The 15451-nt window shown below is 31.5% G+C and overlaps 1 protein-coding gene across 1 annotated transcript; it reads left to right on the top strand.

Moving 5' to 3' along the window:
* Nucleotides 1-11151: 11151 nt before the first annotated feature.
* Nucleotides 11152-15445, top strand: LOC111037491 (tubulin beta chain-like). Its single transcript, XM_022320105.1, has 3 exons — nucleotides 11152-11157; nucleotides 11973-12084; nucleotides 13383-15445. The coding sequence occupies exons 1-3, from the start codon at nucleotides 11152-11154 to the stop codon at nucleotides 14645-14647; spliced, it is 1383 nt and encodes a 460-aa protein (XP_022175797.1). The 3' UTR covers nucleotides 14648-15445.
* Nucleotides 15446-15451: the final 6 nt, after the last annotated feature.

Genomic DNA, 15451 nt, shown 5'->3' with positions numbered 1-15451 from the left:
TTTTAATCAATTTGAAATCCAATTTACTTATTGAAATTAAAAAAAAAAAATTGAAACTTTTTCAATAAATTCCATCTTACAATATTTTTAATCAAAATCACTTTAGAAATATTAAACTTTTCATTGAAGTTATGCTTGATAAAAATAGTATTTGAAAATTGATGATAAAATTGTATGTAGTATGTATATGTATGTAGTATTAATGAGACTAGGAAAGACTTATAAAACTATGTAATATTATTATGCATACGCATTTATTACAGTAAACGACAGTTTGCTTAACTTAAATCTACTAGTTAAAACATTTTTACTAAGGAATTCTTGATTTTGGTTAACAGTAACTAAGGCGATAAATTTTAATTGAAACACATGAAAATGTAAAACTTGAAAACTTGTGAATCAATCGTTAATTGTTTGATTTTGTTATTTTCACCCTCCCCCCTCCCCTCCATACTAATGTAACACGAATAGTATTGTTCGAAACGAGGACATAATGCCTTTATATTTATACAATATACAAATATGATTTAGTTGATATTAACAGTATATATACATTATACCTATTATAAATTATAATTTATAAACAAACATAATTCCAGTCCCTATGTTGCGATTGATACGACTATACAACTTTTTTAATTTACCTTATTTTTGTACTTTTTATTTTTGGTTTTGTAACTAAAGAAAAAAATAGAAAATTTAAATAATATATTTCGAAAAGCGATATGTGAGAATTTCAATGTTGATCAGAACATTATTGAATAGAAATGTGATTTTATTTTTGCTTGTTTGATTGTTTGAATAAAGTGAATTTAAAAATATGCATAGTGATTACCGAGCATGCCATCCTAATTTAAATTTCCAAATGTAAGACCATATTTTCAGATGATTGAATTGTTATTTTTATTTACATGAAATGTAGGTGTTGTGAGTTTTGGTGATTTAAACTCTTTTTCTGTAAGTAAAGTACTTAGGTTGAGCTGAGTAATCGGAGGTAAAATTGGCCCGTAAAAGCCTATGCTTGAAGTTGAAATAGTTGCAACTGGATATTGACGATTAAAATAACTATTACAACTATAGCAAAATATTTTGATTCTTAGCCAATGTAAATAGTCGCAGATTAAGAAATATATTTTAGTTTTTATTCTAAAAATGTTGAACCAAAATCTTTCACCTAGTTAAGAAGTTTGAAAATGTAATGCAAATTTCCATATAAGTTATTTTAATAGTAATTTAAAAATATTGAAGTTACCTACATTGCACTTTTTATTTTTAAGTATTTCAAGTTCAAATTTTAACAAAAATAGTTAATGTCACAACAATTTGCAAATCATTTTGTAATTAAAAATATAGTATAGGATATTCGATTCGTACAGGTAAACATCGATTGTACTCAAAACAAAGTTTCTTATAAAAAGTTAATATTGTAACCAACAAATCTGAAAAAGAATTTGTATTGCCTCTAAGGCTATAACTTAAGTTAAAATTCAATGACATTGGATACTTACTTAAACGAACGATGACCAATGACCATAACTAAAATGTTCGTTATTTCATTTTAATTCAAAAATATTATTTGTGAATCCTTGGGAATTAAAATGTGTACGTATCTTTTAACTGAAAAATTAACTATAAATTTTTCCATTCACACATTTAAAGAATATTTTTATTAGGTAATTTTAAGCTTGTGGCGTTTTTTATTTTATAACCTAATGTTTTGATTGCTAATCAAGGACACGTACCTGAGATATTATACCTACTAACAATTTTTTATTTCACATTTCTGCAGAATATTTTTCAGGGGAATTATTTATAGTTATTTCTGTTTAAAAATCAAATTTTGAAGAGGTACCTACCTACAAGGCAAAATCTACTCTATAATATGAGTTATGACGGTACGTCTTAGTCAATGATTAGCGGGGGTCGGGATTTTATAGCATTTGCATATTTCTTATAACAGTGTTTCCCAAACTTTTTGCAATAGCGACCTATAAATTTAACCTTTATTGAGTACTCGACCCCGTGCTAAAAAAAAGGTCCATCATACATTCTACAATACTAGTCGGACTTCACATTATTACCATACAATATAGAGATAACAATTTGCGGCTAAAATAACAGTAATCGTAACCGCGAGTCGTGACCCATCAAAAAAACGTCGAGACCCATGGTTTGGGAAACTCTGTCTTATAAGATGAATAACAAAAAGCAGAGTAAGCTGATAATGTGTTTCTGGACACACAGAACACAATTTTAAAATTTTATTTTTCGAATTTTTGGATTTTAGTGCTATTTTTGGACTTTTTAAGATTTTTTTGAATTTTTACCTGCTTTCAATCAAATTTAATTTTAGTAAACGAGATTTTAGATTTTTTGCTACACTGGCTCATATTCAATGATTTATGGATAATAACATTGTTCAAAATGTATTAATTAAAATGTTGAACGATTAATTGCAAACATTTGTTTTGAGTGTCGTAATACTATTTGTGTAGCTATTTGTCACAAAAATGTTGCACATGAACGTGATTTATGAATAGGAGGTACTCAACAAAAGTAATTTGAAATTATCGAAAACCTTGCTTAAATTGCCACTAGAACCCATAATAACTAGTTGGGGAACACGGTTGGATGCTGCAATATACTATTGCGAACATTTTGAAACGATTGTTCTCATTATAAATTTATTAGTCGAAAATAATGCCGTTAGTAGGTACCTATTCAAAAGGCAAAACTATGTGTCTCCCAACCGAACTTACAAAGTAACTTGGCTTATATCAAGTCCAATTTTGAAGTATTAACTGTAGTTATTAAACAACTACAAACGCAGTAGGTATATGTTCCATTAACAGATTCGCTAAGTTTTAGACGATACTGAATCTAATATTGAATTCTTTTTAATATTGATGGGCAAAATGTTGAAGTATGTAGGTACAGGACCGAGGTATTCTACGAATATTTGACAAAATGATTTATTAAAATATGTAACTTATGCATCATAAACTCTATTTTCCCTTTTATTGTAATATATTATGACTTCTTCATCGACCTATAAGTTAAAATTTTTTACAGTAAATAATTTTTAGTTATCGATAGTTGATCCTTTTAAGTTATGCTTGTTGAGACGAATCCTGATAGTTGGAAAATTTAATTTTTTGATAATGATTTCAAAACTTCAGTACCTATAATAATTTGTAGGTAAGTGGTTAATAAATTCCAGTTTTTTTTCATATTTTATTGCTTTTATTGCATGTTTTTAGCTCATATTTATGCAATTTCAAGTGTTAAAAACTGCCAATCCTGATGATAAGAAACATAAACTTATGCTCTCCGTAATCGTAATGGTTGCCTATATATAATCTGCCAGGCGCTTATACATTTATACCAGTACCCAGGTATACTGTATAGGTAGGTATATATACGTAGGTCCCATGTACCTATATACTACATATAGTGTAAAATGAACAACTTCTAACAACAAATTAACATTAAGCGTTTTTTACTTCTATGGTAATATTAAAGTAACATTATGTGACAACTTAAATAACATAATAATCTACCAGGCGCTTAAACATATTTTATACTAGTACCTAGGTAGTATCATAGAACAATTTATGGTATTATATGGGTAGGTACCAAAGGATAAACTTTGAACTACATAGTGTAAAATGAATAACTTCTTACAACAAATTAACATTAAGTGTTTTTTTACTTCTATGGTAATATTTAAATACTATATTTGGTGACAACTTACAATCACAATATCTTAAAACTTCAATCAAATACTCATATAGAATATATTTTGCATTAATTGTTTTAATCATCTTCCAACCAACCTGATAAAATGTCACCGCTCACCAACAACAAACATTTGATGTGAGTATCCAGTGCTCGAAATGGTCCAGAAAGTACTTCCGGTTATTAATATTAGTATTTGCGTCCGTTCCGGTTGGTTATGATGAGATTAGAAAAAGATTATGGTAAACACAAATCAAAATAAATACTATTAGTTCTTAAAATGTATTGAGGAAAAAAGGTAACAAGGAATATTGCTATAGTAAAATAACTAGTATTATTTATAAATTACTTCCAGTAAAAGTTAATTCAATTACCAAAAACTAATTTTGCTGTAGTAACTTACGAAAAGTTACTCTACGTCTTCGCAACATTGATAATGTCGTTGAAGCCCGATCACAAATATATTTTAATGGATTCATATTAAAAAACATGTGATACATTGAGCTTTACTAACTAAAGTTTAAATTTGTAAAGACAGTTGTAAAAATTTAACTTACAATTTATCATTCGTAGGAAATTTTTGAAATGTAAATTCCGGATTTTACCGGCTGTTGTGTTAACAATAATTCCAAAAAAGCAACTCTTGTGTGAAGTATTTTTAAAATAGTAGGTATAAAACACAAAACTCTTTAAATACAAAATATTTTTAGGGAAATAAGCATAAGAAGAAGTTAATAAAGTGTCCAAAGATATATATTATACAATACTCCCCACCGGCCACCACAACTAGTAATAAAAATAAAATAGAAAAAATAACCATAGGTAAATAATTGATTTGTTTTAAGCTCAGATTTTTCGTATAAATTATTTCATTAGTTAAGTATTTAGGTTATTTATTATTATAATTAAACAGTATTAAATACGAAATTTTCAAATAAAGGCAGGATAATTGAATAAAAATTTTAATTGTTTTTCATGTAAACAACCACTATGATTTCGAGGGTTGACTACTTAAAATTCCGGGGTTAAAAATGTTCCTAGGAAAAAAGTCCAAGGCATCAAAAGTTAACGACAAAAGTCCACTACATAATTGGGCGAAAGGAAAAATACGATGTGATGCACAATAATTAACGTTTCCAATTAGTACTAAATATTAATATAATTATGATTCAAACTGAAGCTCTAATTATTATTTCTATATAATATTTATATTATGTAAACCACTTTTTTAATTCTATCTATTTTACCGCAATATCCGATTTCTAGGGGCAATGTCGACGTTTGCTGTTATTGACTGCCCCGTATTGTCACATAGCCAAGAAATTCGTTTGTTCAAATTGACATGAAAAAAAGGGGACCCACTGACACAATACAAAAAGTAACACCTGAATTCACACTTCATGAGTGTTGCCCCTTAAGCACAACTGATCAAATTGCTTGTAATAAATGTGCACCGAGTGCCACTTTCATTTTTTATTTTGTTTTCATTTTGTCATGGAACAAATGTCTAAAACACAAGTTATTTTGAGTTTAAAATTCATAAAAATTGTTCTATATGTATGATAGATCTAAGATTTGAATTTTTATATGAGATTCCCTTTAAGATATCCTACATTTAACGAAAAAAAAATGTTCACCAGAAAATGAATAAAAATGTTTACGAGCGTTTGGAGTTAGTCTTTGGATAATCACCAGTAAATTAACAAACTGAACTCTCATGATTGGATAGAATCTATTTGATACATAATATAATATGTATATAGCACCATCAAATTGGTAATCACGTTGATAGAAAGAAATTTACCATAAAAGCACAAAAAAATACCCATTCCATCTACCTATCTGTAAAATTACTATTAATAATTTCAATGATTTCGAAAATCGATTAATTTTCAATGTTTGAATACAGCACTGCGCTAATATATAGAAACATTTCAAATTGAAATTTGTGTTCAAGGGACTTTTTGACTCTGCTCAGCTGCTGCTAGTTGGCAGTTGCCACGTTATTATCATTTGTATATGATTGGAAGGTATCAATTGTTTATTTTAAAACAATCAAAAATGGAGTGATGTGATTGAGATTCGTAACATTCCAGAACAGCTGTATCCGCTGCCGGTGGTGGTGATCATAGACGGCATGGGAGAAATATTGCAAATTCAAGTGGGTCGTTGTGGCAATCGGATTGGAGATAACGTACGTGTAACGCATAACATAAAATGTATTTTTTTCGAAATAATATTTTTATATTTGCCCTATCAGTTTAAGAGCACATTTAAAGTTTCAACAAGGTTTTGGCCACCTTTTAATAGGCTCTAGAGTAGGTAAACCAAGAGTAGACAGTTTAGAACGGTAATAGGTAAAAAAGACCAAGGACAAAAAGAGCAACCAATAAAGAACAATAAAAAAAGAACAATTTTTAAAAATTTTAAATATAATATTAATTAATTATGAAAATTAAAAAAATCCATACATTTGTAATTAGTGTGTAAAAACTAAAAAGTGATCACTTACTGCGCGCATTAAAATATATTAATCAACAAAAATATTACAATTATTATATAAAAATGAAGAATGAAAGATATATTTTTTTCTATTTTTTCATATAATTTTGTGAAATTAAACAACAAGCATTTTCAAAAGAAATACATTTTTTACATTTCAATATTTATAAATATTAAAATAAATATATGTATATTTTTCTTAAAGGAAATGGTACCGATCGTTTTTAAAGAGTTTAATATAGGCAGTTTTTATATGCATGCAGGCTGTGTAAATGTTTGCGTAGTAACTAGTAAGTGATACTTTGCACACTATAACTACTAGGGCTCGGATGTTTATAAATTAGCATATTTTTTTCACCCAGCCAGAATTACACGGAAATGTGATATCAATTTGATTTATAAAAGCCTATATTACAAACAAACAAACTTTTTTGCATATTTTTGCACATATGACATTTTTGAGCATAAAAATGCATATATTGATATTTAACACTTGTTAAATAAAAATTGTTAAAATTAAATTAATTAAATTTATTAAATTTATTAAATTAATTAAAATTGTTCTTTTTTGGTTGTTCGTTTTTTTCCGTTTTTTCGTCTAGAACAAAGGTTACCAATTCATATTTTTGAAGGGCTACAGCTACATCATTAGAAATCTGAAAATTGTTTGCGAGCAATCAAAATTGCAGATGGCGGTAAAAAGCAACAAACAAAAAAAAAGATAAATTACAACACCGGGTGTCTATATAGAATGTAGGTATCATATTAACGAATTTTACTTTTTTTCTCGTCTGCGGGGCCGGATAAATACAATCTGTGCGAGGGCCCCCATCATTGGTGACCCCTGGTCTGATAAGTGCCACTAATAATTTTTGACACCCGTAATAATACATTTTTATTATAATAGTACCTACTTACATAATATTTAACCTAAACCTCGATGGATCGGTTAGTAATCCCCCTAAATCTACTGTAATGATGACTGCCTATTATATATTTATACAACAAAATAATATTATTTTTAATTGTTTAAATCAAGGTAAGGTTAGAACTTCAGATTTCTTCCAGAGGTCCTTAAAATGTTGACACATTTTGCTATATTAGATTGGTGTCAGCACCGATGCGGTCAGGACATTTGAGGTCGGCATCTTTTTTGTGCCATTTGGGGTCAATTTATTTCTATTTACCTGACTATAAAATTTGGATCCTATATATAATACTAGCTGACCCGGCAAACGTTGTTTTGCCATATAAATAATTTCCTAGTAATTTCTAGTGTAGACAAAAAATAGCTTACTTATTGTAAGTATGTATGTATGTTAGAATGTGTATATTGTATGTATGTAAGAATGTGGTATATGCGTGAAATAAGCATGGAGCGCTGTGAACGATGAGGGAATATAAAAATAACAAAAGGCAAACATATAAGTTTTATGGAAAAAAAATAAAAAAAATAATAATAATAATAAAAAAATAATAAATAAATAATAATAATAATAATAATAAAATAATAATAACAATTATTATAAAATAATAATTGTCAACGTTACTACTACACTTGATGCATAAACAATAATGATGGCCGACAACTGTGTAGGGAGTGAGAAAGAAAGGAGACCGGCTTCGTTCTCATCCCTACTCCGTGCTGTTTACTCGGTCAGAAGTGACACCTGTAGACATCTGGCGGGGATAACTAATTAAATGACGATACATCAGTTTTCGACCGGAGAGGAAAAATGATTAAATTACTAAAATGGCTATTAAAAAATAAGGGTTGATCGTAGAAGGGTGAAAATTGAGGATTGTATGTATTTTTGTATGTTGTATCATAAAAAAATAGAAATTAAAAATTTTGTCTAAAAAATAAAAAAAAAAATTTAGGGGTGGACAACCCCTAACATTTAGGGGGATGAAAAATAGATGTTGGCCGATTCTCATAGATACCGGATAAGCACAAAAAATTTCATCAAAATCGGTCAAGCCGTTTCGGAGGAGTATGGCAACGAAAACTGTGACACGAGAATTTTATATATTAGATATATAAATGTATTGTAGTGAACCTAATTTGTGCCAATATGTATATATTTACTATTTAATTACATTTTAACTTCCCTTCACACTCTTTGAGGCTTAGGACTGACAGTATTTTTTACTTTTAAAAGCTTATTATTATTATTATAAATAACTCATATAATAATATATTTTAATTTTTAATATGTTTAAATTTAAATTTTGACACTAAAACACTGTAATAACTGACAGATAGAACTGTACCAAATACTACCAATGCGCATACAATTCTAAAAACTGAATAAATAATACCGACGATGTTTTTGAATAATAATAAATATATCAGACGTTATTACCTTATCGATTAGGACATCGAATATGCATAATCAACAAAATGGCTGTATCACAAATCGGTTTATCCGGTATAAATAATATTAATAAACTTTTTAAACACATTTTCATAATATAATATATATTTAGAATATAATATAATATTATAAATAGCATCTTAAATTGCATAGTCGGGTAAATAGAAATAAATTTACCGCAAATGGCACGAAAAAAAGCCGACCGCCAATGTCCCGGAACCATTAGATATTCTAAGGTACGATTATACTGGGTACACTTCGGTACAATACTACTTTACACCTAAATCTTTATCATAGCTACTCAATGTTAATATAGGTAGGTACTTTCATGGCTACCTTTATACGGACGTCGTTCAAACACTGTTTATTTCTTCGTTTCGCTGTATTTCCCTATCGTGCACCGTCACTGCGGTCACCCATCCACTGCCGTCTTGAGTTCGTTGTCACCTCGATAGGCACTCTTTCGGTCATTGCAGTGTACCACCTCAGGGTCTCCATTCGCTATTGTTATTCTGGGCAAACGTAAATTGCGCCCAACGAAAGGAAATAGTTGTAAATTGCGCCCGCTATTTTTCAGGTATAAATTTTTGTGTAGTAAATTGCGCCCGGTATTTATCAGGTACAAATTTGCGCCCTATAGAAGTATTATTTTTATGATTGTCATTTAGCATTACCCAGAGGACACCACGAGGAGGCGACTATCACTGTCCTCCAAAAATGTTTTTTTTTGGTTTACTTGAAATGAGTAAATTAAAAAAAAAAAAATAGGAATTAATAAAAATAGGAAAATTATTTTTTTTTTTTTAAATATTACGGTATTAATTATAGTTGATAAAATATTTTTTTTTTGGTTAAAAATGTTAATAATTATAATTATAATTGATAAAATATTTTTTTTTTGGTTAAAAATGTTAATAATAATAATAATAAAAAAGTTATAATAAGTTATCTGCATAGTAATGCGACATCATCTTCACGTATTCAGCCCTCGTAATAGTTTTTTCATTGTATTGTTGAACAATTTTTTCCATTTTTTTAAATTTTTTTTTTGATTTAGTGTTTTGAAATTTATAAGGTTCATTTATACTATTCATTTTTACATAAATTTCTGATTGTATCTCTAATATTTTATCCATAAAATTATATATATGAGGATGAGGTGTATAAAAGCTTTTGTTAAAATGACTGTGGAAAGATTCACAGGCATTAGTTGACCGAGTTAATGTTGCGGAAGCTGATGCCCAAATATTCGGAGGAAAGTCAGCGAATAAAATATATGTATTTAAAATATAGCAAGAAAATTGTCTAAGTCGATCATCTTCAGGCATTGTAGGCATTAATTCATAATTGAAATAATCGCAAACATTTTCTGGCTCTAAAAATACCATTCCAAACACATGTAATAACCATTCTCTAATAATAGATCCGTTTGATTTATACTCTGAACTTAAACCAACTTTTTGAATTCGTCTCCACCAGGCCTGTGTTAAGTGAAATCGACATCCTATAATTACGACTTCAGGCCAAACGTTTAGGCAAGCAAAATGAATAGCTTTTTCAAAGTCAATAACCATAGATTTGGGTTTCAAAATATACCCGTTTTCAGTACATTTTTCGTTCAATGTTTGAAAAAATTTTTTATAAGTGTTAGTAGATTTATTTTTCAATAAACCAAACACCAATGGTATATAGTGCCCGTTAAAATATCCATGAACACTAAATAGTTGAAGGAAGTGTTTGGCACAATACTCAAATGTACCATCTACATATAACATTTCTGATTTACACAATATTTCTAAATTTGATTTACAACATATGATTACGAGTTCACTATTAAAATCATTATACAGAAGCATATCCTCTCCTTTCGAGCTTTTGTATTGCATAGAGTTTAAAGCTTCCTGAACAGATTGAGTTGAAATTGGTAATGGAGGTAGTAACTTTCTTCTTGCATTATACATATTTCTTTTAATATATTTAACATCACTAACCTTGATTAAGCTCGTATCTTGAACTGTTGCTATGCTATGAAGTATTTTCGCTGGTCTTTCACAGATATCTTCGGTTGCTTTTCGCTTTGCACTAGCGGACACAATTTGTCGTTGTAATTTTAATAAATCTATTTTATGACGGTGTTCCACATTTTTTTCAGTTATTGTCATATTATTTTTTTCTCCAACAGTTTTCAAAAATGCATTACACGTTTTTACAGCACATCGCCACTTTGTTTCGCCCGAAGACAACTCGCGTTTTAATTTCGAAAATTTAAATGTTTGGTATATTATAACGTCGTTTTCTTTCTGGCTTTCAGTATGTATAATATCCATGTTTAACTGTTGCGTGCAAACGGCTTACTAAAATATTACCTATACGGGCTGTACGTAAAGTCGTTGTATACGCGTAAAGGCATTGATATCGCTAATATCATATCGATTATAGCGATAAACGTTCGGCTTATCCACCAATAAATGAACAACAGTATTTTTAAAATACACATAATATAGGTAACGATGAATTCAAGATAGTAGATACTATGGGCGCAATTTACTATACCCATTTTAGACCCCGAAAAATCCCGGGCGCAATTTACTATAGTATTTTTACTACCTATTTAATGTGGGCGCAATTTACAAACGCCCGTTATTCTACACATTTTTTTGTCGTTTCATTATATTTGTCGTCAGCCTAACGTGCATACCCTAGTTTGGATGGCCAGTCTCCGTGTGTTTTCATTACCATTATTATTATTACTTGAGCATTGATTTATTAAAAATAGTAGTCCTCTTATCCTCTTATCACAGACAAATTAATCCAGTTGTTTTGATATTATCATACAGTCTATTAACCTCACCCAGTACTAACAATACAAATTATACGTCTATCAGTATAAATAGACCTAGGTATACCTACTGCAACTTGAAATATACCAATAAAGATGATTTAATAATAATTGCATGAAGATATTTCAATATTAGCACATATAATACCAAACTAATAAAACTTTTGTTGTATTAACAAGTTACTTAGATTTAAGGTATCACGTATTAATTGTTAATTTATAAATTTGTTTTTACCCTGAAGTTGTGTTGTTCATGATAAGTACCTTAGGAGCTCTATTAATAATTATCAACATTACACCTACCGTAAAAATCCTAAATCCACCACTGCTTACTAGCCAATAACCAACCTATGGGTAGGTATAAATGTATAATAATAGTACATATTATATGTGATTCGATAATTTCGAGTTTTACCTACTAAAACCGTTGTTTTTATATCGACATAGTTGCCGGTCGTCTTTAAATAATCGATCTGCTGTTATATTTCTAATGACATTGTTATACACTTTTATAGTTTTGGAAAACCATATCTAACGAACATGGACTTGACGAGCAAGGTAAATTTGTCGGTTATTCCACCGATGAACGGTTGGAGCGCATACATGTGTATTACGATGAATCCAAAGGTAAACATACTGTACATAATATATTCACTTGTATATGGAATTTAATACCAATACCATTGGAGCCAATATAGCTAATATACAGATTGTTTACGACTGTTGAATTTTCAAAGAATATTGAATCGCATTTTACGTGCGACATGCCTGCTGCTGATTACTATAATATTATGACATTCAATAGGAATGAACTACTCATTTTTCTAAGAATATCGAAATATCTTTTTTTTGGTTTTCTGTTTTCTTATAGAAATTTTTAAATTGTATAATGTGCTGCAGCGCGCAGTATTAATAATTAATACGGACATTGGCTATATTCCTACTTTATTAAAAAATGTCTGAAATTACGTTACAAGATAAATCACACATACCTATATGGCCAACAATGGTTAGATAGACAAATTTAAGAATGTCTCCAAGTATTACATTTTAAAATGTTAGATATGGAAATATAATTACTTATGAATTTCTAATCACTAGATAATTTGCACATTTTAGAGATGTCGAAAATATTTTTCTGAATTTATGCTCAACTTACTATTTATAACGTATGAGTAACCTTGTACTAAACTTTCAAGTTTTTTGATCAAGAAGGAAATTGTTTATCGACAATACCTAATTGAAAAAAAACTAAAAAAATACAAATTTAATCCTAGAATGGTGCCTGTATAAGATAAAAATCAACACATTTTATACTTAATAAAAAATGGTGATATAAACATTTGGTGAAAATTTAAACTATTTACAGCCATTCGTTCATCATAATAGTTAGCATAGACATAGTACCTTTTTTTAATATTAAGATTTTGAACTTTTGAAGTGATATAAAATTATTTTTTAATACTTAAAAATATTAATCGAAGAAAAATGAGTGTTCACTGTTAATAGAATCACCCTACCTAATAACTTACATAAATTATTTAATGAGACAAAAAAATAAAAAATATAATGGAAGGTACTTATAACGGAAATAATTGTCTTGGTGTCACCTATAGATATCAATAAACGATTCTATATTTCAATGAAAATAATTTGTATTAAGTTTACGCGTCGTCGGTACTACCAATGACTAGACAAATGGGTCTGGTTGACACGTCAAGTCTTTTAAACCTGTACCTTTGCCTGAAAAACGGTTTTCTAATAGTTACAGCATAATCATCCCCTATATTATTTATATTCCACCTCAAGTTATGCCAACCACCAATTTATATGTATATTTATTATTGATGTGGACACTGACTCTTCTGTATCTGTAAGGCTGAGTAAGTCTTGTTTTAAAATTAATGTTTTATTGGACGGTGTAGGTGGAGTGTACGTGCCTCGAGCGGTGCTCGTGGACTCCGATTCGACGTTGTTAAACACGATCGGCGGGCGGCAGTGTGGCGGTAACGTGTACAGGAAGGAAAATTTCATCGGCGGGCATGGCGGAACCGGAAGCAACTGGGTCAGGGGCTATTACGGTGGCGGCGAGATGTCGAGACGCGTCGCGGACGCGGTTCAGTCGGAAGCGGAGCGGTGCGATCGGCTCCAAGGGTTCCAGTTGGTGCACTCGCTGGGCGGCGGCACTGGTTCCGGTCTGGGTGGACGCGTACTGAACAACATCCGAGTGTCGTACCCGAACCGAGCGGCTCACACGTACAGTGTGGCGCCGTGGACAGCAGTGTCGGACGAGCCCGCCGAGTCGTACAATGCGTTGCTGTCCGCGGCCAGGCTAATCGGCAGCGCGCAAGCGACGTATCTAGCAGACAACCGGGCGCTGTTTGACGCGTGCTGCGGTGGTACCAGTGGCGGCGGGGGTGCATCCGCTGCCCCTGCGTACGCGGATCTCAACCACCTGGTTTCGCAGATCATGTCTGGCGCCACGACCGGGCTCCGATTCGCCGGCCGGCTGAACGCCGACATGAAAAAGTGCACCGCCAATCTAGTGCCGTACCCGAAACTGCACTTTTTTGTGCCGGGATTCGCACCGCTCACGTTCCGCGGGCAAACGGACGCGTGCGCGTACACCGTTCCCGAGCTAGCCACTCAGTTGTTCGAAGCGGTGCGGTTGCAGCGGCGTTGCATGGGCGCCGGTACCGTCCCGGCCATCGTGATGGCCGCCGTCATGACGTTCCGGGGCAGAAGCTTAGTGAACGAACCTCACAGTGACGACGTACCACAACAGCCGGCCACGGGACGGACCACGGATCCAGAACGTTGTTGGCTACCCGACAACATCAAGACCGCCAGTTACGGTGTACCGTCTCATGGACTCAAGAACAGCGGCACGGTGGTGGCCAACACGACGGCGGCGAGGGACGTGTTCGAAAGGTACTACCGGCGGTCCGCGTCTATGTTGGCCAAGCGGGAGCTGTTGCACCTGTACGTCGAAGAGGGGATGGATTCCGACGAGTTCCGAGTCGCGCTCGAACATATAGAATCGCTGATGGCCGAGTACTCGGAGATCGAGCAGGTCAACTGCAGTAGTGACGACGGCGACGACGACAACAGACAATCGTCTTCAAGTGTGGACTGCGCGGCCACACCGTCGGCGGTTGATGGACGCAAGTCACCGTCACCAACGCTTTAGGGTGTAATATGGAAATTTCATAAATTTTTTATACCAAAAAACAAAATATGTCTTGGTTTACTGTAGACGATCCGTAAAATTCCGATGGTTGTTATCAGTAAGTAGTAAGTACTTACCTATAGTTGCAATAAGACTGCTGCAGCTGGTATTATACAGTAGGGATTACTGTTTAATTCAAAATAGTAAAATTATAATGAAAAGTCCAATTTTTATAAGAAGAATACACACCACTAAGGAGTAGGCACTATGTATCCATTTGTGTTATGATATCATATTGCAGGTGATGTTATCGTCGAGTCGTGACCAAAAATGGAATATAAGGCTCGAAGTTTTAAAGATATAAAACACACATGAAATATATTTTTCAAAGGTCTATATTAATATATATTGTATTTAAATTAAAACAAAATTTAATATTAATAATGTCATACAAGTACTGGTACTATACGGCGATTAGGTGTACAATTAGGTAGGTATTAATAATAATAATTATAATAATAAAATTGAAAATATAATAATTAACTAAAAAAACATATTATATGTACGTACACTTATTTTTCATGTACATAATAATAATAATAATAATGATATAATATAATTGACTAAAAGGGACTGGAGACGACTAAAATACAAAGGGGTTGATCTACGGTCAACCATAAAAAAAACTACGCACTATACCAGATAATAAGTAGACTTTAAAATATGTGAAGTGAAACACATTTTCTAGGTTACAAAATAATTAAACACTGTTTTCACACGCACACACACACATTTAATTTATATAAAATTTAATTTTTTAACACT

This window comes from Myzus persicae, unplaced genomic scaffold (assembly GCF_001856785.1).
Source record: "Myzus persicae strain clone G006 unplaced genomic scaffold, MPER_G0061.0, whole genome shotgun sequence".
Classification (NCBI taxonomy): Eukaryota; Metazoa; Arthropoda; class Insecta; order Hemiptera; family Aphididae; genus Myzus; species Myzus persicae.
This window is presented reverse-complemented; position numbering and strand designations above follow the sequence as displayed.